The 25,804-nt window shown below is 48.2% G+C and overlaps 1 protein-coding gene and 1 long non-coding RNA gene across 8 annotated transcripts in view; one reads left to right on the top strand and one right to left on the bottom strand.

The window, feature by feature from the left end:
* Positions 1-25,804, top strand: part of LOC146404655 (uncharacterized) — a 347,061-nt gene that overhangs the window by 2,559 nt on the left and 318,698 nt on the right. The window contains exon 2 of the long non-coding RNA XR_014841359.1: positions 1,250-5,122. This is a non-coding gene — a long non-coding RNA (uncharacterized LOC146404655). The remainder of the gene's footprint in view (positions 1-1,249; positions 5,123-25,804) is intronic.
* The window catches only part of ST6GAL2 (ST6 beta-galactoside alpha-2,6-sialyltransferase 2), a 76,080-nt gene that overhangs the window by 26,567 nt on the left and 23,709 nt on the right, over positions 1-25,804 (bottom strand). For 5 of the 7 annotated variants that reach the window (XM_021087112.2, XM_003124855.5, XM_005662348.4 and 2 more), the window contains exon 2: positions 7,483-8,421. In XM_021087112.2, coding sequence (XP_020942771.2) covers positions 7,483-8,365 — 883 coding nt within the window. In that variant the 5' untranslated portion in view covers positions 8,366-8,421. Of the gene's footprint in view, positions 1-4,591; positions 5,184-5,478; positions 8,422-25,804 lie in introns of those variants that run through there. The other 2 variants (XR_014841279.1, XR_014841280.1) reach the window with 2 other exon arrangements.

Below are 25,804 nucleotides of genomic sequence, written 5' to 3'. Positions count from 1 at the left end.
CACCTGTTCCTCCATCATCTAAGTTATTCTTAGATACTTGGTCTGTGTCAGTCTTTAAAGACATGCTTTGTGTGGGACATTCCAAGACACGCATGTATTTCTAGATTGCTTTGTGGAGTCTAATGTGTTTCTCAGACTCAGGCTGAAACCAGAGTTAATCAGCAATAGGGAGTGTCTGTGGGCTTCCTTCAGCTCCAAAGATCCCAAGCATGGGGCTCTGGTTTAACCTGGAGCAAGGACAATGCCTGCTTGTGAGAGAGCCAGGGCTGAGGTTGCAAATATCTGATTTGCCCAAGAGCTCTGTAGGTGACCCTGTGGCCAGACCCCACCCACACAAGCCCCTAAAGTGGTGGCCTCGTCATGGAGCCTGCTGCCCCCTCTGACGGGTCTTCTTGGAAGGGGCTTCCACCCCCTAAGCGGCAGACACTCAATGTGCATTAATGCCAAGTTCCAAAACGGCGAGTCTTTCTCTACAAGCCCTGAACACGGAAGAATCTGGATTCCTTTTGAGCACCGAAATGACTCCACTTTTGGAACACAAAGAGGGCATACAGGATGCCTGGCTACACCACCAAAAGAAAATCCTACAGCATTCTTTTAGGGGACTTTCTGCAGGAGTCGGCAAGCTCTGGTGTGTTTTAGTAAATAAATTGTACTACGGCACAGGCTCACGCGTGTGTTTATCTACCATCCGTGTTAACGGCAGAGCTGAGACAGAAGCCCAGTGGCTCAAGGCCTAAAATAGTCACTGCCTGGCTCTTAGAAAGAGTCAGCACATCTCCAGATTTCAGGTGATCTTGGCTTTTCACAAATGGTGCCAAAACCCCAGGCACTTCCAATTTTCTTTCTTCACAACTTAAGCACTGGTTTGCAGTTTGGGGAGGGGGTAATGATTTGCCTTATTATTATTATTATTATTTTTGAATAGAGTTTAATCTTCAAAATTCAGATGATACTTGAGCTAAAAAAACTGGATCACCCAAAGCAGTGGTTCTCACTTTTTAGTCTCAGGATCGCTTTACAATCTTGAGAATTATTGACAACTCAGAGAACTTCTGTTTGCTTGGATTATATCTGTCAAAACATATCACATTAGTAAGTAAAAAAAAAAAAAAAAAGAAAAAATTATTTGTTATCTTTGCAAACACACTTTTTTTTTTTTTTTTTGGTCTTTTTAGGGCCGTACCTGAGGTTCTCAGGCTAGGGGTTGAATGGAAGCTGTAGCCACCGGCCTACACCACAGCCACAGCAATGTGGGATCCAAGCCATGTCTCCGACCCACACCACAGCTCATGGCAACACGGGATCCTTAACCCACTGAGTGAAGCCAGGGATCAAACCTGCATCCTCATGGATGCTAGTCAGGTTCATTAACCACTGAGCTATGACAGGAACTCCCCCAAAACACATTTTAATGAAAAATAATGTTGGAAAAAATAATGAGAAGATGGGCACTGTTTTAAGCGTGTGCCAACCTCATTGACATCTGGTCTTTTAGGAGATGACAGGTTTCCCATATCTGCTTCTATAGTCAATCTATTGCAATATATGGCTTTCATTAAAGTTTATGAAGACTCAGATGCATCGTTGAGAATGAAGTATTTTAAGAGTCTTTCCAATTACTGGCAATATTCTCCTCTGATACTTGAGCAAAGTGGACAAGAGCTAGTTTCTGAAAGGTCCCTGGCAAAGTGGAATGAAAAACAGTATCAATGAACTTCTCATGCTGTTACATTAAAATCTCTGAGTTAATGTTGCTCTTAAAATAGAGGATTCATCTGTTTCGCAGTTAGCTACAAACTCTCAGCTCGGTAAGTTATGCACATCTTCCAAATACTGGTGCATTTCCTTATAAAATATCAAATATCATTCATATTCCCACCCATCTCATGATTTTTTAAGTTTGGGAGGCTTCCAGGCTCATGGTTGAAAAGCTTTAATTTTATCATTGGCAACCAACAGTGTCAGTTATTTTCCTAAAAGTGACAGGCTTGCTTACTTCCTCTTTGAGAAAATAACTGCCAAGGATCCAAGTCTAAATAGTGTCTGTTTATCGGTCATCTGTTTCAAGTATAATTGTGTTGCCTGACAAAAGTGGCCGCTTCCACTCACGACTCAGTCCCACAAGCGCTTTTCCATTGTGGGTTGGTTTGCGGAAAGGCTTTCATCTTATTTCCCACTTTGACTTAAAACACCTGTACTTCAAAGACGGACCTCTAATAAGACGAACCATTTTTACTGCTTTATCAGACATTGGTCCATGGAGCTGGCACACTTTTCTTTTACTGCTGGGCTTGGCAGCAAAATATTCCCTAAGTTCTAGTTGGATACCACTGCCTTAATGTGTGCTAAGAAGCTGTTCATTCGCCATTGCTCCCACATCATCCGTTCAGACGTCAGCAGTTAAAAAGACCACTGATGGGGGGTGAGGGGATGTACTTGGGCTGTGGGGTGGAAATCCTGTGAAATCAGATTGTTATGATCACTACACAACTACAGATGTGATAAATTCATTTGAGTAATAAAAAAAAGACCACTGAAACTAGTATAAATATAGTTCTCACCTTGTGATGCCCCGAAAGGGTCTTGGAGACTCCAAGCACCAGGCTAGCACATTCTGTGACCTGGGGCCACCCCCCAAAGGCAGAGTAGTGGAATAGCCTACTATAGGCACCAGGGCAAGAAGTGTGATGCTGGCACTCCTGGACCAGTGCTGCCACCAAACTCTGCTGCCCTTAGACACAGCCCCTGTCAAGAGGTAAGGTGGACAAAACTTGGATGCCAGGCAGTGGCCATATTTCTAAACATGTAGAAGTTCCAAATTAATCCCATTGCCCCGGAAAATGTGCCAGCTTTCCGATGCCAGGGTGTGTGTGTGTGGGTTTGAAGCCTTAGAACAACCCGCCAAGGCACAGAGTGAAGAAACGTCACCTAGCTTCCACTCCTTTGGAAGTGGTGGGACTCGGAAGGGTTAAAAGGCCAACTTTGTGGAGGAGGCAGAGACAGAGACGGTGGAGAGGTAGGGATGGGGCTGCTGTTTGAAGACTAACCCCTCCCACGCCCCCTGCCGCAGCATCAGTGAGCAGATGGACTAGGATGGACCGGGAGCAGGTCAGGGGACGAGCTGAGTTGGTCCATCAGGCGAGGCTTATTTGTAAATGTGCATCTGGTGATGCTTCTCCCAGATAAGGCGACTGAAAAACTAGCTGTCCGTTCATATTTACAGAAGAAGGAACAGATCAGACAGCCAGCGCCGGAGAACAAAGTGTCATTTCTCGAGACGGCATTTCCAGGCTAGAGCCATTTCACGGTGACCTTGAGAACAGAGCTAGCCTAGGAGCATCCACGTGGGAAGATGAAAACCCTGCAAGGAGCAACCAGCTAGGAGGTGCATCAGCATGAAATCCATGTCCAGCCGCAGGCACTGCACCCAGCGTCCCTCCTCCTTTCCTGAACTCAGCCGGAAAACAGAATCTGCAAGAGCAAGAGAGCCAGTGCCTCCAGTCTTTGGGGAATGACCTGCCAAAAAGATGGGTCTTCTCTCCTGCCAACCCACCGTCCCGCTCTGTCCTGCCTCAATGGGACTCCTGCCATCTCTTTCCTTCTCTGGCGTGCTGAATCTGGGCTCCAGAGCAAGCTTTCCAACATGAAAAGCCGACCCATCACTCCCCCACTTCCAAGATTTCAACACCACGAGGCTCAGGGGCCAGAGCTGGAGTTTCTGAGACCCAGACTGGGGTTCACACCCAGTTCTGCCCTCTGTGCCTCGGTTTCCTCATCCATAAAATGGGAATGATCGCATCTACTACTGAGCGTTGCAAGGTTTGTGCCAGTGAGCGTGCACAAACATTTAGGGCAGGGTCGTCTATGCAGGAAGCACCAATAAGCAGTGTCTGTTGTCATCACCTTTATGTAAAGTGTGGGGAATGACGTACTGGAGCATGCGGCGGCTGACCAGCCTCCCAAGCTGCTCTCCACCCCCGTTCCCCAGCCCTCATCACCCACACATGGTGCTGTTTCTCATCCACTTGCTCTGCTGGCCTTTGGCCTGGATTCCCCTCTTAAGACACCAGCCCTTGTGGTGGGGTGGGATTCCGTTCTCATTTTTTCCTTGTCAGTCTAAGCAGCTCTCTTGTCTTTCTCATCATGATATGAGAACTGTGTTTATAGTCTTGTCTTTCCCACTAGACAGCAGAGGATTTGAGGGTCAGGCCTACGCCTTATCCATCTTTCTGTCACTAGTGGCGAGCACAGTATCTGGTGGAGAGTTGGGGGATCCATGCTTGTTGAATGACTATAAGATCTGCCTTCCTGATTTTTTTAAGGTGAGGTAACAAGGACATGCAAAACCTCAAGCTCTCCCAGGAAGATGCTCGACTCCCTCACAGTCTCCGCCCACCCTCTCGTTTCCCACACACGTCCCCGAATCTGTTTCAAGGAACAAATCCTGGCCTACATTCAAGACCAAGACTGTCAGTTAGTTCTGAGTAGAATTGTTGTGTCTGGAGCATCTTTCTCTGAGATTGCTGGGAGAGATCTCACTATCAGATGATTATCGTTTCTAGGAATGGGTGAAAAAAGATCATCTCACGACTCTAAAGAAGAATGTTCTACGTTTCCAAAACAGTTCAGCTTGCTTTCTGATGACACATTCAAAGTGGAGGTGTTTAGAACTGCTTTGCTGTTCTTCTCAAAAACAATGACGAGGTATGACTCCATCTAAAAGAATTGGGGAAATGGGAATGGAGTGGCCAGTGGGAAGAGGGCAGCCACGTGCAGCCCTGGGACCGCCTGGTCCCCCAGGGGGAGGGGCTGGGCCCCATGGAGGGGTGGCAGACTGACCTGGGCAGCAGCGGGTACTTCTCCTGGCTCTGCCCTCAGTTTTCCATCAGACCATGACCTTGGGCAAGTCTTTGGCTCTTCACCTAGTACATGCTCAGGGGTCAGGATGACTTTTGCTCAATAGTACAGCATGCCCGGAGTTCCCACCATGGCGCAGCGGTAATGAGCCCGACTACTGTCCACAAGGATGCAGGTTTGATTCATGGCCTCACTCAGTGGGTTAAGGATCCATCATTGCCATGAGCTTCGGTGTAGGTCAAAGATGAGGCTCAGATCCCATGTTGCTGTGGCCATGGCATAGGCTGGCAGCTGCAGCTCTGATTCAACCCCTTGCCTGGGAACTTCCATATGCCACGGGTGCAGCCCTAAAAAGCCAAAAAAAAAAAAAAAAAAAAAAAAGAAAGAAAGAAAGAAGGAAAGAAAGAGTACAGCAAGCCCAATTCCAGATTTCCTGAAGGAATCCGCCCTGTGAATTGGTTTTCATTAAGAGAGCTGTCAGCAACTGTGTGCTGTTAGGTGTGTGCACATTCAGGTGAGTTGGAAGGAACCAAGTCAGCCCCTGGCAGGCACCAGAGCGGAGGCTGAGAGGTACAGCTTATAGAAACAAGGCTTTTTGTCTATACAGACAGCATTACGCTATTGTGACCAGATTCTTAAAAAGGTAGTTACAAAATTGTTTATAGAGAATTTTAAAAAACTTCTGGGTATGTTTGTTCCTCGGTTTCCTGTCTATGCTTCTAAACATAAAGCTTCATACAAGTGCAAATTCTAATCAATTAAACTGGATATGAGAGACTAACAAAGACATAACTGACATGTCACACTCCCTAGAAATATGCAGTTCCCAATGTCTTTCACACTCTCTTTCAAATTCTGAAGAGAGGAGAGTTTACAGGGCTCTGGTCAGGGATATTCATGCAGGAATAAAGAGCGAGGAATTCTCCCCAACAGGCAAGAACTATCCAAATGCACAGCTACAGATGAGGTGGGGCTTAAAACAAAGCAAAACCAAACCAGGAACCAGTCACTGCCTGTCTGAAAGCATGCTGCTTAAATTCCTTCTTACGTGCTTAATCATGGTCCTTGGAAACAGAGTGGACGTGTGGCTTTACTTCACCCGGGGGCCTCAGAACCACCGCTTCTCACTAATTGGTTGCAGTTGCTCTGCTCCGGCTTTGGCTGCAAGCGGATGTGACACACGTACTAGTGTGATTATGAGGCTGCTTACTGCCAGCGTGGGGACACCGGGACCCCAGGCCCCAAGCCCAGACTCAGGCCTTATCTTTTTTCAACTTCCTAAAAATTTCACATTCGGCCTTGTTCCCAGGAGTCTATGCGAGGAGAGCAGGATTGTGCAGCCTGATGGTAAAGGCATTGCTCTATTTCAAGAGGGCCCTGGAACATCAGCCACTCCTCAAGTATGTGGAACAATGAATGGGTCCCAGAACCAACAGTGGTGACCCCTCTTTAACCAGTGGGCAGTGCCTCCTGAAGGTGACTGCGAACTCAGCTCTGAGCTAATGCCCCGTGCAGTGGGAATATGAACGCCTTGTTTTACATCTAGCCTTGAGGCTGAGGCTGAGGCTGATCCACACCTGTTTTCCTGGCACCCAGTACAGAAGCCAGCACAGAGCAGGGGCTACGCCCGTGTTTGCTAAGTGAGTGGAAGAGCCCCGAGGGTCCTGGGGCAGCAGCAGGCTGGCCTAGGCACCGAGGGGAGTTGGAGCCTTGGACTACACTGTGGTTTCTCGAGCAAGAAGGAAGTCTTTACCCAGATGCAGGAACCCTCCTGAGCGGCCCACCTGCCACCTGCCCTGTGGATTTGGGGCTCCAGGTTGCAACATCAGCTCCCACCTGCATTTCCAGCCATCCTACCTGCCTGCCCTGCAGACTTTGGACTCGCCATCCCCACACTGCAGGGGCAAAGGCCTTAAAATAAATCTTTCTCTTTACATGCATATCTCACTGGTATTTCTCTAGAGAGGCCAGACTAACAGGAACCACTGCAGGAATGCGCTCCAGGGCTCAGCCGTGGACCTGAGGACAGTTCAGAAGGGAAGGTCCCTTATCTGCCATCCTGGAGCAGGTCCCTGGGAGGCACCCTGGCCAGGACCCAGAGGCTGAGCGTGAGCCGACCTTGTGAGGTCAGAGCTCATGGCTCCCTAGGAATGGTGCTCTCAACCAGCAGAGCCTGGGGACAGGGTGTTAGTCCCTGAAGGAGTTAAATTTATCATGCTGCAAACTCCTCTTTGGAGCTGACTCTTAATGGGCGTTGTCCTGTGGGGGTTCCCCTGCTGTCTTTTCTGTTCCTCCTGCTCCCCCTTAATCCTGCCACATTATGCGTTCAGCAGCCAGCGGGCTGGATTCTCCCGCAGGTGAATTCTGAGACAGGGCAGCCAGATTGGCCGCTGGCCTCCCACTCCCCTAGCCCCCAGTTTCGGAGTCCACCTCTGCTCTAAATCGCCCCAAAGGAGACCTCTGCTGGGATCCCAACCAGGCTCATTCTGTCCCAGAGAAGGAAAGTGACCTCAAATTCTCTAGAAACACCAGGCCCTCCTGGCAGGGGTGGGACGGTGGAAGGATGCTCAGAGCACTGGGCAGGGCTGGCGCTCAGGACCAGGCGGTAGCCGCGGGACCCACCTATCTCCTCGCCTAGGGATGAGTTGAGGATGGCACCGGCTGACGTGACCACGGCGCAGCTCCGGAGCCCGCGCGGGAGCAACTGGCCGAGTGGCACGGCGGGGACCAGCGTGCGCCAGCCGAGCGCCGAGAAGGGCGGCTCGGTGCCATCCAGGGTGCGCACCCGCACGCGGCCCCGCAGCGCGCACAGCAGCTCCGCCCGGCTGCGCCCGGCCGCCCGGCGCCCCCGGAAGCGCACGCCGTGCTTGTTGGCGCGAAGGTAGGCGCCCATGGCCTTCTGCAGGCGCGGGTGCAGCATCCTCGAGGACGCGTCGCCCTTCCAGAGCCGGCGCAGCAGGGCCCGGGACAGGGGCGAGTACAGCCGGTCCCCGTCCTCCTCAGGCACCACGCTCCTCCCCTGCCTCCGTGGCCGGCGCTTCGCCCGCCGCCCGCGGGCCTGATGCTCCGGCCGAACCCTCTCAGGCCAGCTCAGCTTTGCGGGGGAGAGGGGCCCCGACGTGTCCGAAGCGGCAATCTCCGCGGGGAAAGCGCTTTGAGATTTTCTCCCTTTCTGGGGCGAAAAGAACCCTTCATCTTCCAACCCGTTCTGGGCCCATGTCTGAGGGTCAGCCGGCCTCGAGTGCAGGGGGCCGGGCGGGTGTCCATGGAGCAGCCCCCTGCGTGCGTCCGCACTCTCGGGTAGGCCCTCCGATGCACCCATGATGGCCCTCTGCCTCCCCTGCACGGGCAGGAGTCGCCTGGTCTCCAGGAAGGAGAAGGAGCTGGGCGCGGGCTCGGCAGGGTTGCTGTCGGTGAAGTAGATGAAAATCACCACGAAGAAGAGCCCCCAGGCAAATATCCCGCACAGCACCCCTTGTCTCCATTGCTTCAAGTGTGGTTTCATGGCAGGTCCGCGGGGTCAGCACCTAGTGTCCCAAGGCGGTGGGAGGCGGGATGGACCTGGAAAATAGCCAGGAGTTCGAGTTAGCCACGGGGAACAATGCTGGGGACCTTCTACCTCAGAGGGGCTTTGCGGAGGGTTAGGAGGGGCCGCAGTCATCTGGGGTTTCCGCTAAATTCAGGGGCCATGTCTCTCCGCCCTCCACGTCTGTAAGACACGGGGACCCACGGCCTTGGCTGAGGGTCTTGGGAGAGGGAGATGCCGTGGGTGTACCCCAGAAAACCTCTGGAGGTGCCTCAGTGATGTATCTGCTTCTCTACCCCAGGGCTGCTTGATCCCGGCCCATCCTGGGCACCCCTCCCTGCAGCTGGGTGAGTGAGTTGCAGAGCCCTGCGGGGGGTGAAGCAAGGAGGAAGGACCCCTCCAATCACCAAAGGTTCAAAGCTCAGCTTCTGTCTTGCCGTCCTGCCAGCGTTTCTAAGGGAAACTTCCAGAAGGGCACCAATGGTCCTCAGTAAGTGACTGAGGCTCCGGGGGAGGCTGTGCTGGGTTGTGGACTTCAAAACAGCCCCTGGATAATCACCCTCTCCAGGAGCCTCTGATGGAATAAGGGGCGGATGGCAAACTCTGAAACGAGGCAGATTAGGGAAGAGCCTGATTCTAGGTGAGCTTCCAATGGGGCGAGGGGGAGGGAGGAGGCAGAGGTGTTCCAGGTAAGGAGAGAAGGACCCGCCTCCACTCAGTGTCCCCCTCTTCATTAATCCTATGGTGTTAGCCGGAGTAGCAGGTGCTCTGCTCAGGACTAAGGAAAACAATAATGTATCAATAAGAAATGCGCCTAAGCTTCAGGAATGTCAGCGAAGCCCCCAAAAGGGGAAAATAGAAGGAATAATGCGTGAGCTACAGGAGCATTAGGCTGACTCTGAATAAGCACTGGCTGAGAGAATGATGTGAGTCCCTGTGTGTGTGTGTGTGGGGACATGTGTGTGCTGAGGGTGGGAGCTGTGCATCTGCAGGTGGCACATCTGTGGGTTCATTGACAGGGTTAGAAGCAGTAGGGAAGACATTTGGAGGAAGCTTAACTGGGAAGCTGCCCCTTCTAGCCCTGGGGGGTCTACGGGGCATAATGGGAAGTCTGGGCCACGGACTGTGTGAGAAGCAGGGAGGAGGGAAGGTCTCTGGGCCAGGGAGGAAGGTGGTTGCAGAAGCTTTTGGGGAAGGGGTGAAGAGGGGCAGGTGGGGCACTGGGGAAGGAGGCAGCCAGGGAAGGGAGAACCTTAGAAAGCAGAGACTCGGGAAGGGAAGCCAGTTTGGCTGGGAGGCACTCACAGGGGGACCTCCTCCCCGGCGCGGGCTGACTGCCTCCAGGAAGACATGAGGGCATGTGACAGGCTGTAATATGGGGGCGGGGTTTTACTCAGAAATCAATCAGAGTGGGTGATACCCAGGTCCCTGAAGTCACCTGGGGAAGCTAGACACAGGTGGAAAAAAGATATGCCAAAGAGAAACCCACATGCTCTGTGGCCCTACAGGGGTTACAGGGATCAAGGGTCCTCTGGCCCTCGTCCTATGGACAGGTGGCCTCTGACCAACTACCAGGCCCAGATCCAGCAGCTTCCACATCCTGCCCTTAAAACGCTGAGGCTGGGGGAACTGGCCACCAGCAAAGCTGCCTCTCTAACCCGAGTCCCCCACACAGTGAGAAAGCCCAAGCTTGCCACGTGGGAAGGCTACGTGGACTAAACTGTACAGTGTCCCCAGCCCTCCCCACCTTGGCCTTCAGTCCAGTGTAGCACTCAGATAATTCCAGCTCTGGCCAGCCTCTGGCTGTGGCCTCATGTGTGACGCCAAAGGAGAACCCAGCTGAGCACAGTCAACCCACAGAACCAGGAGTGGTAATGACGGATCGCTGTTCTGAGTCACCAAGTTTCAAGGTGATGTCTCACATCAGAAATGATCACCGGGAAGTTCCCGCTGTGGCACAGTGGAAACAAACCCAACTAGTATCCATGAGGATACAGGTTCAATCCCTGGCCTCGCTCAGTGGGTTAAGGATCCGGCACTACTGTGAGCTGTGGTGTAGGTCACAGACGAGGTTCGGATCCTGAGTTGCTGTGGCTGTGGTGTAGGCCAGCAGCTGTAGCTCCAACTTGACCCCTAGCCTGGGAACTTCCATACCAAATGTGGTGGGTTCAGCACTAAAAAGCAAAAAACAAAACAAAACAAAAAAACAAAAAAAGAAAGAAAAGAAAAGAGGAATCAAGATGGCGGAGTAAGACGTCATATTCACCCTTTCCACAAACATGAAAAAACACATCTGCATGTAAAACGATTTGCACAGAACATTTCCTGAACTCTGGCAGAAGAACTTAAACCTGCAAAAAGGGCAAGAAACTCCTGACATAACTGGGTAAAACAAAAGAAAGAGAAAGAGAAAGAGAGAAGGAATCAGGACAGGACTAACATTCCTGAGAGGGAGCTGTGAAGGAGAAAAGGAACCCACACTCTGGGAAGCCACCTAACCCACCAGGAGATCAGCTGAGATGGAGGGACCTCAAAGTCGCCGAGAAAAGCACAGCAGCTGGACTGAAGAGGGCAAAGCAGAGTGAGAGCCACACAGATTGTCTGCACCACCGACCTGGATACCACCGCCTGAGACACTCGGCTGGAGGCTGGGCTCTGAGACTCAGGCTCTGGAGGTCAGTTCCAGGGAGAGGACTAGGGTTGGCTGTGTGGGGACAGCCTGAGGGCTAAGGAGCAGTGTGCTACAGGCTGGAGAGTGGAATGCCACGGCAGAGGGAACCTGGGAGAAGGTCTGGGCCCACAGGAGAAGCAAGGCGCCATTGTTGGGGAGGGCGAGAGGAGGAGGGGGGACCACCACAGGAATCTCCTTGCACACACGTGGGCTCTCAGAGGGTGGGGCGCCTCCAGCACAGGCTATGGGTGTTGAGAAGCCACTTGCTCATGCTACAGGAGACCGGGCACTTCTTGTGTGGGCTATGGGTATCTGGGCACCTCTTGTGTGGGCTAAGGGCAGCAGGGGGCTGAGTGCACATGGTGCCACTTGTGTGATCTACAGGTGTTCAGGGACAGACCAAATCAGTCATCTCAGAAACCAGAGGGAGGCGTGGCCTGCTACCACTAGGGCTCTGTGAACAGACTCCACCTGTGACCCCAGGCACCTCAGAGGTTGGCAAAAAAGAGGGCCCTGCAACTGAGCACCACCCGTTGTTGCTCTCACTCCCCTGGGAACACACCCACCCTGCTGCTACCACTAGCAAGTGCTCCAGGCAGTGCCTAGATGCTTAATCACTGTCCCTTCCCAAGACCCTGCAACTAGGAGCAACTGGTGCAGCACCTCCTGTGTGGGATAAAGTGGGTGAAACAGGTGCTTCTTGCATGGTCTACAGGTGGCAGGGGCAAACCATGCAGTTATTGCTGACTCTAGAGGTGGGTGTGGCCTGCCACCACTAGGGGTCTGTGACCAGGCACCACTTGCGGCCCCAATCACCTCAGAGGGCACCACTGAGGAGGGTACTGTGACTGAACACCACCTGTTGTTGCTCTCACTCTTCTGGGAACACACCTGCCCTACTGCTGATGTTACCAAATGCTCCAGGCAGCATCCACACAGGCTTGATCACTGTCACTTCCCAGGACCCTGCAACTAGGAGCAGCAGGGCAGCACCTCCTTTGTGGGCTAAGCAAGAAAGGAGGCTTCTTGCATGGTCTGCAGGTGATGGGGACAAACCACTGCAGTTATCTCTGACTCCAGAAGTGTGTGGCCTACTACCAACAGGGGTCCTTGAACAGGCACCACCTGCGGCCCCAATCACCTCAGAGGGCACCACAGAGGAGAGCATTGTGGTCAAACACCACCTGTTGTTGTTCTCACTCCCCTGGGAGCTCACACACCCTGGTGCTGCCACTGCCAAATGCCCTGGGCACCTCATAAATCTGCCTAAGGCTCATTACCACTTCCCAGGGCCCTGAAACTAGGAGTAGCCTGCTCCACCTTCCTGAGGTCCTTGATGCTGTTAAGAGCCCAGCAACCAGGCACTGACTACTAGCCCCACATTCAGCATCCCGAGGATAACAGCCTGCTCACACTGAAGAAAGAGAAAGCAAATAGCCAAACTCCTGTGCCAAAAATAAATAGTACCCCCCACAAAATACAAAGGGGTGCTCTTGCATAGAAGTAGCCCTCCAAGGCTACAGTTGGCTTCCCTAAACACACAGAAAAAGAAACACATAAGCAAGATGAAGAAGCTCAGGCACCATTCCCAGTTAAAAGAACAGGAGAATTCACCTGAAGCAGCAAACAATGAAACAGTCCTCTGCAGTCTGATGGACACTGAGCTCAAAACGGAGGTGGTGAAAATACTGAAGGAATCAAGGCTGGATATCAAGGAATTAAGAGAAGATATAGCAGTAATGCAGATTGCTTTAGAAAGGAGCTAGAAAAATTAGAAAATTCATTTGCAGAGATGCAAACTGAACTAAAGGCATTAAAGAGCAGAATGAATAATGCAGAGGAATGAATTAGTGACTTGGAAGATAGAATAAGGGAAATCACCCAATTAGGACAGGAGACAGAAAACCAAATGAAAAAACACGAAAGTGATATAAGAGATCTGTGGGATACTATAAAGCAGGCCAATCTATGCATAATAGGCATTCCAGAAGGAGAAGAAAAAGAAAAGGGAGTTGAAAAGATATTTACAGAAATTATGTCTGGAAACTTTCCAAATCTAGAGGAAACAGATATCAAGATACAGGAAGCAGAGGGCCCCAAACAAGTTGAACCCAAACAGACCCACGCCAAGACATATTATAATAAAAATGGCAAAAGTTAAAGATAAAGAGAGGATTCTAAAGGCAGCAAGAGAAAAACAAAGTATTAATTATAAGGGAACCCCTATAAGGCTATCATCTGATTTCTCTACAGAATCACTTCAGGCCAGAAGAGAGTGGCAAGATGTATTCAAAGTTCTAAAAGGAAAAAATTTGCAGCCTAGAATACTCTACCCAGCAATAATATCATTTAAAACAAAAGGGGAAATAAAGAATTTCTCCAACAAACAAAAGCTAAAAGAGTACAGCAATACTAAACCCATTCTAAAAGAAATACTGAAAGCCCTTCTCTAAATAAAAAAAGAAGTAAGAAGAAATAGGATGGAGGAAATCACAATTGAAAGCAATCACTTCAACAGCCAGCATACAGATCTAAAAAGGGGGGAAAAGACTATAAAAGTGACAATAAACACAAGGAACAGTAAAAGGACAAACACGAAGATGTTAAAAACAGACTTCAAATCATAAAATGTGGGGAAGGAAAGTGAGAAAATCTAGACTTTTTTTTTTTTAAATTTTAATAATGTGCTTGAGCCTACACGACTATCAGGCTAAAGCAGGCAGATATAGGAAGGGTTAACATACTTAAAAAACAGGGTAACCACAAATCAAAACCAAACACTACATTCACAAAAACCAAAAAGAAAAGTACTCAAGCATAAAACAAGTAGAAATCATCCAACCAAAAAAAAAGAAAGGAACAAAGTAGAAACATAGGATCAACTGAAAAACAAGGTTTAAAATGGCAATAAATACATATTTATCAATAATTACCTTAAATGTTAATGGACTGAATACTCCAATCAAAAGACACAGAGTGGCAGCTTGGATAAAGAGGCAAAAACCTACCATCTGCTGTCTACAAGAGACTCACCTAGGGCAAAGGACACACATAGATTGAACGTGAGGGGATGGGAAAAGATATTTCATCCCTGTGGCCAAGACAGGAAAGCAGGAGTTGCAATACTCCTATCAGAAAGAATAGACTTTAAAATGAAGGCCACAAAGAAAGACACAAAAGGACACTATTTAATGGTAAAAGGATCCATTCAAAGAAAGGATATTATAATTGTCAATATATATGCCCCTAATATAGGAGCACCCAGATGCCTCCAACAAATACTAACAGACATAAAAGGAGAAATGGATGGGAATACAATTATAGTAGGAGACTTTAACACCCCACTCACATCAATGGACAGATCCTCTAAACAGAAAATCATTAAGGCAACAGAGATCCTAAATGCCACAATAGACTTGAAGACTTAAAGCCTTAGTTGACATTTTCAGGACATTACATAAAAAAAAAAAAAAAAAAAAAAATCAGAATATACATTCTTCTCAAGTGCACATGGAACATTCTCAAGGATTGATCAGATACTGGGGCACAAAACTAACCTCAACAAATTGAAGAGTATAGAAATTATTTCAAGTAACTTCTCTGACCACAGTGGCATGAAAGGAGAAATCAACCACAGGAAAAGAAATGAGAAAAAACTAACTACATGGAGACTGAACAACATGCTACTAAAAAACCAATGGGTTAACATGGAAATTAAGAAGGAACTTAAAAATACCTTGAGACAAATAATAATGAAGACACAATCATCCAAAATCTACGGGATGCTGCAAAAGCAGTGCTTAGGGGGATACAGGCCTTCCTCAAAAAAAGAAAAATCTCAAGCTGACAACTTAACCCACCACCTAAATGAATTAGAAAAAGAGCAAACAAAACCTAAAATCAGCAGAAGGAGGGAAATCATGAAGATCAGAGAGGAAATCAATAAAATAGAGATTCAAAAAACAAAAGGAAAAAAATCCATAAAACCAAGAGCTGGTTCTTTGAAAAGGTAAACAAAATTTACAAACTTCTGTCTACACTCACCAAGAAAAGGAGAGAAAAAAACCCAAATAAACAAAATAAGAAATGAAAAAGGAGAAATCACAATGGATACTGCAGAAATACAAAAAAAAAAAAAAAACCACAAAAAATCCAAAAACATAAGAGATAACTATGAACAGTTTTATGCCATCAAATTTGACAATGCAGAAGAAATGGACAACTTTCGAGAGACTTACAGCCTGCCAAAACTGAACCAAGAAGAAACAGATTAACTACAATGAGACACCAACATCAAATGCTTTCACTGACATGTGGAATCTGAAAAAAGGACAGACTGAACGTCTTTGCAGAACAGATGCCGACTCACAGACCTTGAAAAACTTATGGTCTCCAGAGGAGACAGTTTGGGGGGTGGGCGGATGTGCCTGGGCTGTGGGATGGAAATACTGTGAAATCAAATTGTTATGATCATTATACAACTACAGATGTGATAAATTCATTTGAGGAATAAAAAAAATGGAAAAAAAATTCAAATATTGTAAAAAAAAAAATAAACAGACCAATCACTAGAAATGAAATTGAATATGTAATAAAACCACTCCCTAAAAGTAAAAGTCCGGGACCAGATGGCTTCACAGGCAAATTCTACCAAACACACAAAGAGGAACTTATATCCATTCTCCTTAAACTTTTCCAAAAGGTTGAAGAAGAAGGAACACTCCCAAAGACATTCTATGATGCCACCATCACCCTAATACCAAAACCAGAAAAAGATACTACCAAAAAAGAAAATTATAGGCCAGTATCTTTGATGAATAGAGACGCGAAAATTCTCAGCAAAATTTTAGCCAACCGAATCCAACAACATATAAAAAAAAATGATACACTATGACCAAGTGGGATTTATCCCAGGTGTCAAGGGTGTTCAACATATGCAAATCAATCAACGTCATACACCACATTAACAAAAAAAAAGTCAAAAACGACATAATCATTTGACAAAGTCTAACATCCATTCATGATAAAAACTCTTACCAAAGTGGGTATAGAGGGAACATACCTTAACATAATAAAAGCCATTTATGACAAACCCACAGCAAATATAATAGTCAATGGAGAAAAGCTGAAAGACTTCCCACTAAAATCTGGAGCAAGACAAGGATGTCCACTCTCACCACTTTTATTCAACATAATATTACAAGTCCTAGCCACAGCAATCAGACAAACAAAAGAAATAAAAGGTATCCAAGTTGGAAGTGAAGAGGTAAAACTGTCACTGTATGCAGATGACATGATACTGTATATAGAAAACCCTAAGGACTCAACCCCAAAACTCCTTGAACTAATCAATGAATTCAGCAAAGTAGCAGGATACAAGACTAACATGCAGAAATTGGTCGTATTTCTGTATACTAACAATGAAATATTAGAAAAGGAATAAAAAATACAATATCTTTTAATATTGCCCCCCCCCAAATTAAATATCTTGGAATAAACCTGACCAAGGAGGTGAAAGACTTATATGCTGAGAAGCCTCAAACATTAATCAATGAAATTAAAGAGGATTCAAAGAAATGGAAAGCTATCCCATGCTCTTGGGTTGGAAAAATTAACGTTGCACAAATGGCCATACTACCCAAAGCAATCTACAAATTCAGTGCAACAGCAACATGAATGGAACTAGAGACTCATACTAAGTGAAGTCAGTCAGAAGGAGAAAGACAAATATCATATGATATCACTTATATCTGGAATCTAAAATATGGCACAAATAAAACTTTCCACAGAAAAAAAACTCATGGACTTGGAGAACAGACTTGGGGTTGCCAAGGGGGGTGGGGGTGGGATGGACTGTGAATCTGGGGTTAATAGATGCAAACTATTGCCTTTGGAATGGATAAGCAATGAGATCCTGCTGTCTAGCACTGGAAATGCTATCTAGTCACTTATGATGAAGCATGATAGAGGATAATGTGAGAAAAAGAATGTATATATGTATGTGCGACTGGGTCACCTTGCTGTATAGGAGAAAACTGACAGAACACTGTAAACCAGCTATGATGGTAAAAGTAAAAAAGTCATTTAAAGAAAAGAAAAGAAACGATCATTGGAGCAAGCTCTGATAAAAACGCCAAGCGAGAAGTGCCCAGAATGCTTCTGAAAGTCCTATATCCTTGAGACAGGAGCCTGGCCTCTCAGAGGGATGACGTGTGTAAATTGTGGCTTCTTAAAAAGCATTTGCTTGGCCTTGTATTCACATGCAAATGAAGCTCTGGGTTTCCTTTACAGTCGTGTGTCAAACACATATACAGAACAAGCTCTCCCCAAGCCAGAAACACTGATGCCAAGAAAGGAACATACAGGAAATAATGCTGCATCAATTCATTTTCTGCCAGACCGTGTGCTCACTTCCCACATTTCCTGGATTATCTCACTTGGTCTTCCCATGGAAATATGGCTCTACCCATTTTCTAGGTGCAGAGGCTGAAGCCCAGAGAGGTTAAGTAACTTTCTCAAAGCCACAAAGAAAGCAAGCAGCAGATAACACAGAAAAGCCCATTTGCTCACACTTTTAGCCCTAAGTTCTGATTCCATCTGATGGGATCGAATGAGGCTCTCGACTCTAAATATCCCTTCTTACACAGTCTGTGGCAAAGGATCATTTCCCCTAAATTGTCACAATCTCAGTACTTTCCTATTTCCATTCCTGAATGTCTCATCCATGTCCCCATGCTCACCACCAAGTTCTGTCCCCATCTTATCAGGAACACCCAAAGAGCTGTGTGTGGACGTGCACTGCCCAGGGACCACGCTTTGGGCAGGTGCTGCTAAATGATTTTTTTAAACCTATCCGCTCAGGAGACAGCGCTTCAAACTGTGAAGCCCAACCTAAAGATCTAAAAGTGTTTCCAGGATTTCCACTTTCCTATTGGAAATCACAGAATTACCCATAACAACAGTTATTCTGCTTCCCCCCAGCTGAGAGCAGGACCATAGGGTTCTGACACCAGCCACCGCGGTTAGCACGGCAACCCCCCCAAGGGGACTCGGTCTGGAGAGGCTGCCCCCACTTCAGACCCCAGCCTGAATGAAGCAGGACCCCCAGGCCACCCACCCCTCTGATGGTCCGGCTACAACCTGGGGGTTCCCACGCCGCCACTCAGGTTTGATAATTTGCTAAAATGACTTGCAGGACACAGGAAAGCCCTGAACTAGAGGTCACAGGCTTTCTGGAAGGGATACAGAGTTGGAGGTGGCCGGAGGGTCCCAAATGCAGAGAGTCCATGTCACCATCCTCCTGGGGTTGGGGGAACGTCACTCTCTCAGGACATGGAGGCCTTCACCAACCACGAAGCTCCAGTGAGCTATGGTCTCCAGTTTTGGTGGGTCTCATTAGATGACATCACTGATGGACTCTTGGGCTTGGGACCGAACTCAATATTCCATCTCCCCTGCCACACCCTCCCGGCCTCCAGGTCAGGCTGGCCCAAAGCACCCCCCACCCCAATCACAGCTCCTCCTGGAGACTGGACCCGATTCTGGGAGGCCACCCAGAGTAAACTCATTAGCATAACAAAGACACTCTGAGAACTCAGGAAATTCCACAGGTTTTAGAAGCTCCAGGGCCAGAAGGAGGACAAAGACCAAATTATGGTACGGAAGGAAGGCTGCAGTGGCTGATTTAAAAGGCAGCCTGTCTGCTTCTGGCTGGAAATGTTCCTTTCCTTGTTGTCGGCACTGAGAACAGTCTGAGGGCTACTGAAGGACACGGAACAGAGGTCTCCTACTTTAGCATTTGCTTGAGAGACTGTTTTTATTTTTTATTTTTCTGCTTTTTAGGGCCACACCGCAGCATACGGAGGTGCCCAGGCTAGAGGTCAAATCAGAGCTACAGCTGTCGGCCTACACCACAGCCACAGCAACGCCAGATTCGAGGCGAGTCTGCAACCTTTCACCACAGCTCATGGCAATGCTGGATCCTTAACCCACTGAGAAAGGCCAGGGATTGAGCTCTCGTTCTCATGGATACTTGCTGGGCTCATTACCGCTGACCCACAGCGGGAACTTGGAGAGACTGTTTTTAATGCCCCAAATCAAAGGGCTGGGGTGGGTGAAGCCTTGATCTGGGGAGGGGCCTGCAGCTTGGAGCTGAGGGTCAGGGTCCCCCCACGCCAGGTGCCGTCCCCCCCCCCCCAACTGCCTCCACTTAGCAGAGTCTAGAGGCTGCAGGAAATGAACCTGGAGAGGAACCTCCCACACTGCAGGGCAGAACTCAGAGCATCTGCCTCCGAGGGGCGCCCAGCTCCCACCTAGCCAAGGAGTCTCGAAGCCCTTTCCTTCATGAGGAGATGAGAAATGTGAGGAAGGTAATTAGGGAGGTCCAGGGACTCAAAGAGAGAAAGAGAGTGTTCCCGTTGTGGCTCAGCGGTGCCAAACCCGACCAGTATCCATGAAGACACAGGTTCGATCCCTGGCCTCGCTCAGTGGGTTAAGGATCTGGCGTTGCTGTGGCTGTGGTGTAGGCTGGCAGCTGCAGCTGCAGCTTCGATTCAACCCCTAGCCTGGGAACTTCCATATGTTGCAGGTGTGGCCCTGAAGACAAAAAAAGAAAAGAAAAACGAGAGGAAGGGAAAGCCCAGAGAATGGATGGGGCTGCAAGGGGCCAGGACCCTGGAGGAGACGGTACCCTCCTGCCCCCTGCCCCAAGTGCTGGGAGGTGTTCAGGGTGGGGTTTGTGAGGCCTCTGCTGAGCCAGGACCAGCATCACTCCTCGCAGGACCACTTCTCGTCAGGTGAGACTTCGTGCCCTGATGCTCAGTAATAGTAGAAAGGCGTGGGTTGGCTGCTTCTGTTCTTGGTGAGCCTTCAGCCGTTAATAAACCAAAGCCCTCCCTGCATCCTCTGATACGGCAAACCCCTGTTCCCCATTAAGGGAACATTCTCCAAAATGATGAACTCTCAAGGCTGCACACATCCTCTGCTGGCAAAATGCTACAGAAATCATTACATGGATCGTGGCCCCTGTCATCGGCAGAGCTGCAAAGATCCAGGACACAGAGAGGTGGAGGATGGGCTCAAAGTCATAGCTGTGGACCAGCCTTCGCCTTCCTATATGGCCTAATAGGAAGAAATGTTGGATAAGTACATTTTTTCCCCCCTAGTATAGCACATCTGAAATACTGCAAGCTGACACTCCCCACTCCATCTCATCATCAGCATGATCCACATCAGGCAGCTATAAATAGAGGCCATCAGGCAAATCACTGGTCCCCAGGCGAGGTGAAAAGGGGCTTCCCAACCACAGGTTCACGCCAGCCTCACCGGGATGGTTTCAGTAACGGAGGCTGTGGAGGTCCTGCCCCGTCCCTGGGAGGAGGTCTGGCATAAACGCCAGCTGGGCATGTGGCTTTCTCTTCTCTCCCACAGCAATGATCCCAACATTGCCGCCTGGCCGTGCTAGGGCGTCAACTCCAAGGGCACATTCTCTGCCTGTTTCCACTCATTCCACCCCCTGCCCCCCACCCCATTTCCTACCTTTCCCCCACTCTCTGTCTCCTTTCTAGCCAAGCCTCCAGGAAACATGAAGGCAATGGTACAGACAAAACAATGATTCCACTGCTAGAAATACTTTTCTTTTTTTCTTTTTAGGTCTGCACCCACAGCATATGGAAGTTCCCAGGCTAGGGGTCCAATCAGAGCCACAGCTGCCAGCCTACACCACAGCCACAGTGCAGGATCCGAGCCCCATCTGCAACCTACATCACAGCTCACAGCAACACTGGATCCTTAACCCCCTGAGTGAGGCCAGGGATAGAACCTGCATCTTCATAGATGCTAGTCAGGTTTGTTACCACTGAGCCATGAAGGGAACTCCTAGAAATGCTTTAGATTGTTCTACCTGCTTGGAAACTCTGGTGCTCACGCCCTAGATACTAATTCTCAAAGAAATGATAATTAGTGGGGGTTTTTTTTGCTTTTTTTTTTTTTTTGCTTTTTAGGGTCACACATGTGGTATATGGAAGTTCCTAGGCTAGGGGTTGAAACAGAGCTGCAACTGCAGGTGTACACCACAGCCACAGCCATGCAGGATCTGAGCCACGTCTTCGACCTATACCAGAACTCATGGCAATACTGGATCCTTAACCCACTAAGCGAGACCAGGGATCGAACCCGTGTCCTTATGGGTACTAGTTCGGGTTCATTTCCACTGAGACACAACAGGAACTCCCTCAAAAGCCTTCAAGTCATTCAAAAAGAAATCACATTTTCCCAAAAGGCAGTTTGTTTTTTTATTTTTATTTTTTAAAACGATTTTTATTTTTCCATTATAGTTGGTTTACAGTGTTCTGTCAATTTTCTACTGTACAGCAAAGTGCCCCAGTCCCACATACATATATACATTCTTTTTCTCACATTATCCCCCATCCTGCTCCATCATAACTGACTAGATTGAGTTCCCAGTGCTAGGCAGCAGGAGCCCATTGCTTATCCATTCCAAAGGCAATAGTTTGCATCTATTAACCCCAGATTCATAGTCCATCCCACTCCCTTCCCCTCCCCCTCCCCCTTGGCAACCACAAGGCTGTTCTCCAAGTCCATGAGTTTCTCTTCTGTGGAAAGGTTCATTTGTGCCGTATTTTAGATTCCAGATATAAGTGATATTATATGGTATTTGTCTTTCTCTTTCTGACTGACTTCACTTAGTATGAGAGTCTCTAGTTCCATCCATGTTGCCCAAAAGGCACAATTTATGATGCTGGCCAGTAAAATTATGAAATGTAAGCACCACCGCAGACAAACATTACGATGCAGCTGAGGGGTAATACCTTCTTATTTTGTGCCAGGGTAAAGAGAGGTTAACCCTGGGCTTTTGCTGCTGCAATGATGTCCTTCCCACACTGTGAGGTGGACAAGCTTGAGCACCAGCTTCCTTGAATACAGAGTGTGTTTTGAACACACGTGAATGGATGTGTCTGCTACAAGTGCCCCTGGGCCATGCTTTTTCTTGGTCTGAGAAACATTGGTGCCCGTTTTCGTGTGTAGACGTTGTCTAAATGATCTTAATTCTAAGTATTTGTCTTAATGCTGAAATAATAATGAAGAAGATTTAGTTTATCTTAGTAGCCTTGGGGGTCATTTTCTTTTAAGAATCATCTTTCTAAAATTAGCTCTGTCACACATCCAGGAAAACGCTGTCTGCAGAGCACAGGAGATGCCACTCAGCTGGAATTCTGCTGCCTCTTCACCACCTCAGGGGTCCTTTCACAAAAGACTCAGTTTCTTTTTTTTTTTTTTCATCTTTTTTATAAATGTAAGGCATCCTAAAGGCCACTAAGGGCCCACTCCCTAATTCACTCCATCTCTATCCCAGCTCGTTCTCAAGCTAAGATCCAGAAGGACAGAAAGAACAAGTATAGCAACCGGGGTGGAGCAGGGTGCGGGGGTGGGAGGGCAGCCCCTGACACTCAGCACCCCTTTGGGACCAGAATTGGTCCTCCAGAAGGGCAGCCCCTGCTGGCAGCTTCTGGCCAGTCACCTGTGACCCCAGGCCCCAGGAACGAGGGAGCAGAACTGTGTGTGGGGGGGAGGAGGATGCTGGGGCTGGACCACTCCAGGGAGCTCGCTTGGCAAACGCCTAAATGACAGAAATGAGGGCAGGCTTCCTCTCGGTTCAAAATTTGGATGCTGGTGTCAATGTGGAAGAGCGTGAGCTCCTTGAAGTCCGGTGGGCGGCTCCTAGCAGAGGTGCCAGGGTGGGTGACTTTGGGCAGGTCAGGTTGGGTCGGGTCGAGTCAGCATTTGAGCAGCAGTTGTCAGGGCAACGGAGCAGACCAACATCAGACATCCCTCCCGAGGGGCTCTCACACAGCAGGCACTGTGCCCAGCGCCTCACCTGGACCGTCTCACTTGAACCCTTCCGTCTCAGTTTAATCTTTATAACAACTCCTGACAAATGGATTATTCTCTCGGTATTGAGTGGTTCCCTGCCTGCCTCTGGTCCAGAAGCTCTTTTTGGCCCTGTATCTCGAAGTCACAGGGAGGTGGCGCCACATTTAACATTTTAATATATTTTTTTTTATTTTCCCACTGTACAGCAAGGGGGTCAGGTTATCCTTACATGTATACATTACAATTACATTTTTTTCCCCACCCTTTCTTCTGTTGCAACATGAGTATCTAGACATAGTTCTCAATGCTATTCAGCAGGATCTCCTTGTAAATCTATTCTAAGTTGTGTCTGATAAGCCCAAGCTCCCGATCCCTCCCACTCCCTCCCCCTCCCATCAGGCAGCCACAAGTCTTTTCTCCAAGTCCATGATTTTCTTTTCTGAGGAGATGTTCATTTGTGCTGGATATTAGATTCCAGTTATAAGTGATATCATATGGTATTTGTCTTTGTCTTTCTGGCTCATTTCACTCAGTATGAGATTCTCTAGTTCCATCCATGTTGCTGCAAATGGCATGATGTCATTCTTTTTTATGGCTGAGTAGTATTCCATTGTGTATATATACCACCTCTTCCGAATCCAATCATCTGTCGATGGACATTTAGGTTGTTTCCATGTCCTGGCTATTGTGAATAGTGCTGCAATGAACATGCGGGTGCATGTGTCTCTTTTAAGTAGAGTTTTGTCCGGATAGATGCCCACATTTAACATTTTAATGAGATTTTTTTTCTCTCTGCCTCGAAGTACCACGTGGTACTTCAGCCCAGCTCCCTACCCTGGCGGAACCACGTGGTCCCCTAACATCCTGTGTTCTGCAACATCCCTGTTTGTGTTCGCTGGAGACACGGACTTTCCCAGGAGAGCCTCAGCACCCACACTGCCTTGAGCTGGTTGTCACCAGAGAGCACCAACCAAGACGATTTTGCAGGTCAGAATATGGGAGGTCAGCCCCCAACAGCCGTAGAGAGGCTGCGGGGTGAAGGCACGTGATCTCGGGGCTTGTTATCCGGGCAGAAGACAGAACGATTCGACTGTTCTCTCGCTCCCAGGATGGGTAAATAGTCAGAGGCGTGACAAAGGCTGAGGTCACCCTGGGCTACTTCAGAGAGGAGGGGCCCGAGTGGACATGGGGAACACAGTGGTATGGAGGGGCCAGTTGCCTCCGGCTGGGCAGTAGGGGTGGGGGACAGGTGTGAGACGGGCGGCCAGGAGCGAGGGGCCTTCTGTTGAGGCCCCGATGGGCTCAGCACTACAGGCTCTGTCCTGGGGCGGCGGGGCAGGTAGGAAGCTGTTGAAAAGGCAAAGACCCAGGCAGGCCAGCAGCTCTAGGCAGCTTTTAGCTTCTGGATCTTTCTGCAGTGAGTGGCAGGTGCCCAGCAGTGGGGAGGGGCTCCAGATGCCCATGACTTGCTGGGCAGAGATGGCACAGGCTGCTGGCCAGCTGGGGTTTCGGGCTGCCTGCAACAGCCCGTCTGCTCCGGACGCAGGGCTCTGTTTGTTTTACGACAATTCACATTCAAATATTTACACTTTATACCATAACATGCCAAGGCTCATGGCAGACATTGTTAATTAGCTTCACGCTTATGTTTAATAGGCAAGATGCAAGAGTGCATACCTGCCACTGAGATTTGAAAGTTTTTCTCTGATTCCTCAAATGTAAGTGGGATTTGTGGTGAACATGTAGGCGGCCAGCAGGTGATTCTTTTATTTTTATATTAAAATACAAAAATAGCTGATTTACAACATTGTACCAATTTCTGCTGTTCAGCAAAGTGACCCAGTCATACATATATATATACAATCCTTTTTTAATATTATCTTCCTTCATGGTCTATCCCAAGAGACTGGATAGAGTTCCCCATGCTGCACAGCAGGACCTCATTGTTCATCCATTCTAAATGGCATCGTTTGCACCTACTAACCCCAAACGTCCCCTCTATCCTTCTTCCTCCCCCATCCCCTTGGCAACCACAAATCCGTTCTTCATGTCTGTGAGTCTTTTCTGTTTTGTATATAGGTTCACTTGTGCCGTATTTTATTTAGATTCCACATAGAAGGGATATCATATGGTATTTGTATTTCTCTATCTGACTTATTTCACTTAGTATGAGAATCTCTTAGTTGCATCCATGTTGCTGCAAAAGGCATTATTTCATTCTTTTTATGGCTGAGTAGTATTCCATTGTGTATATGTACCACATCTTCTTAATCTGCTCATTTATTGATGGACATATAGGTTGTTCCCATGTCTTGGCTATTTTGAATGGTGTTCCTGTGAACATAGGGGTGCATGTATGTTTTTGAATAGTAGTTTTATCTAAGGATAGATGCCCAGGAGCGGGATTTCCCCAGGTCATATTGTAACTCTGTATTCAGTTTTCTGAGGAACCTCCATACTGCTTTCTCAGCCAGGTGGTTCTTAACAGGAGCGCCCCTGTTTAGGAGAAGAGGCCTTCCATCCTCATCCAAGCAGGCGTCCAGAACATCACCTTAGGTCCACAGGGGATGAGATGCAGTGGTGAGGGGTCCTGGCACCACTCAGGAGGCAGCTCAAGGACACTATCCCTGGTCTCCACACTGGGATGGCTCTGCCGAGTGGAGTTGACCAGAACGCCCTGGTCGGGACAGCCCTGCTAACATCCTGGTCACACTGCCACTTTGGATGAATCATTTACTTATTTAAATTTTTAAATTAAAAAATATTTTATTTTACTTTTTAAAAATTAAAGTATAGGTGATTTACAGTGTTGGGCCAATTTCTGCTGTACAGCAAAGGAACCCAGTGATACATTC

This window comes from Sus scrofa, chromosome 3 (genome assembly GCF_054392235.1).
Source record: "Sus scrofa isolate SSC_HxYL_T2T_F1_AM1 chromosome 3, Sscrofa_HxYL_maternal_Yorkshire_Landrace_v2.0, whole genome shotgun sequence".
NCBI lineage: Eukaryota > Metazoa > Chordata > Mammalia > Artiodactyla > Suidae > Sus > Sus scrofa.
Note: the sequence above shows the minus strand (reverse complement) of the source record. Positions and strands in the feature narration are given on the sequence as shown.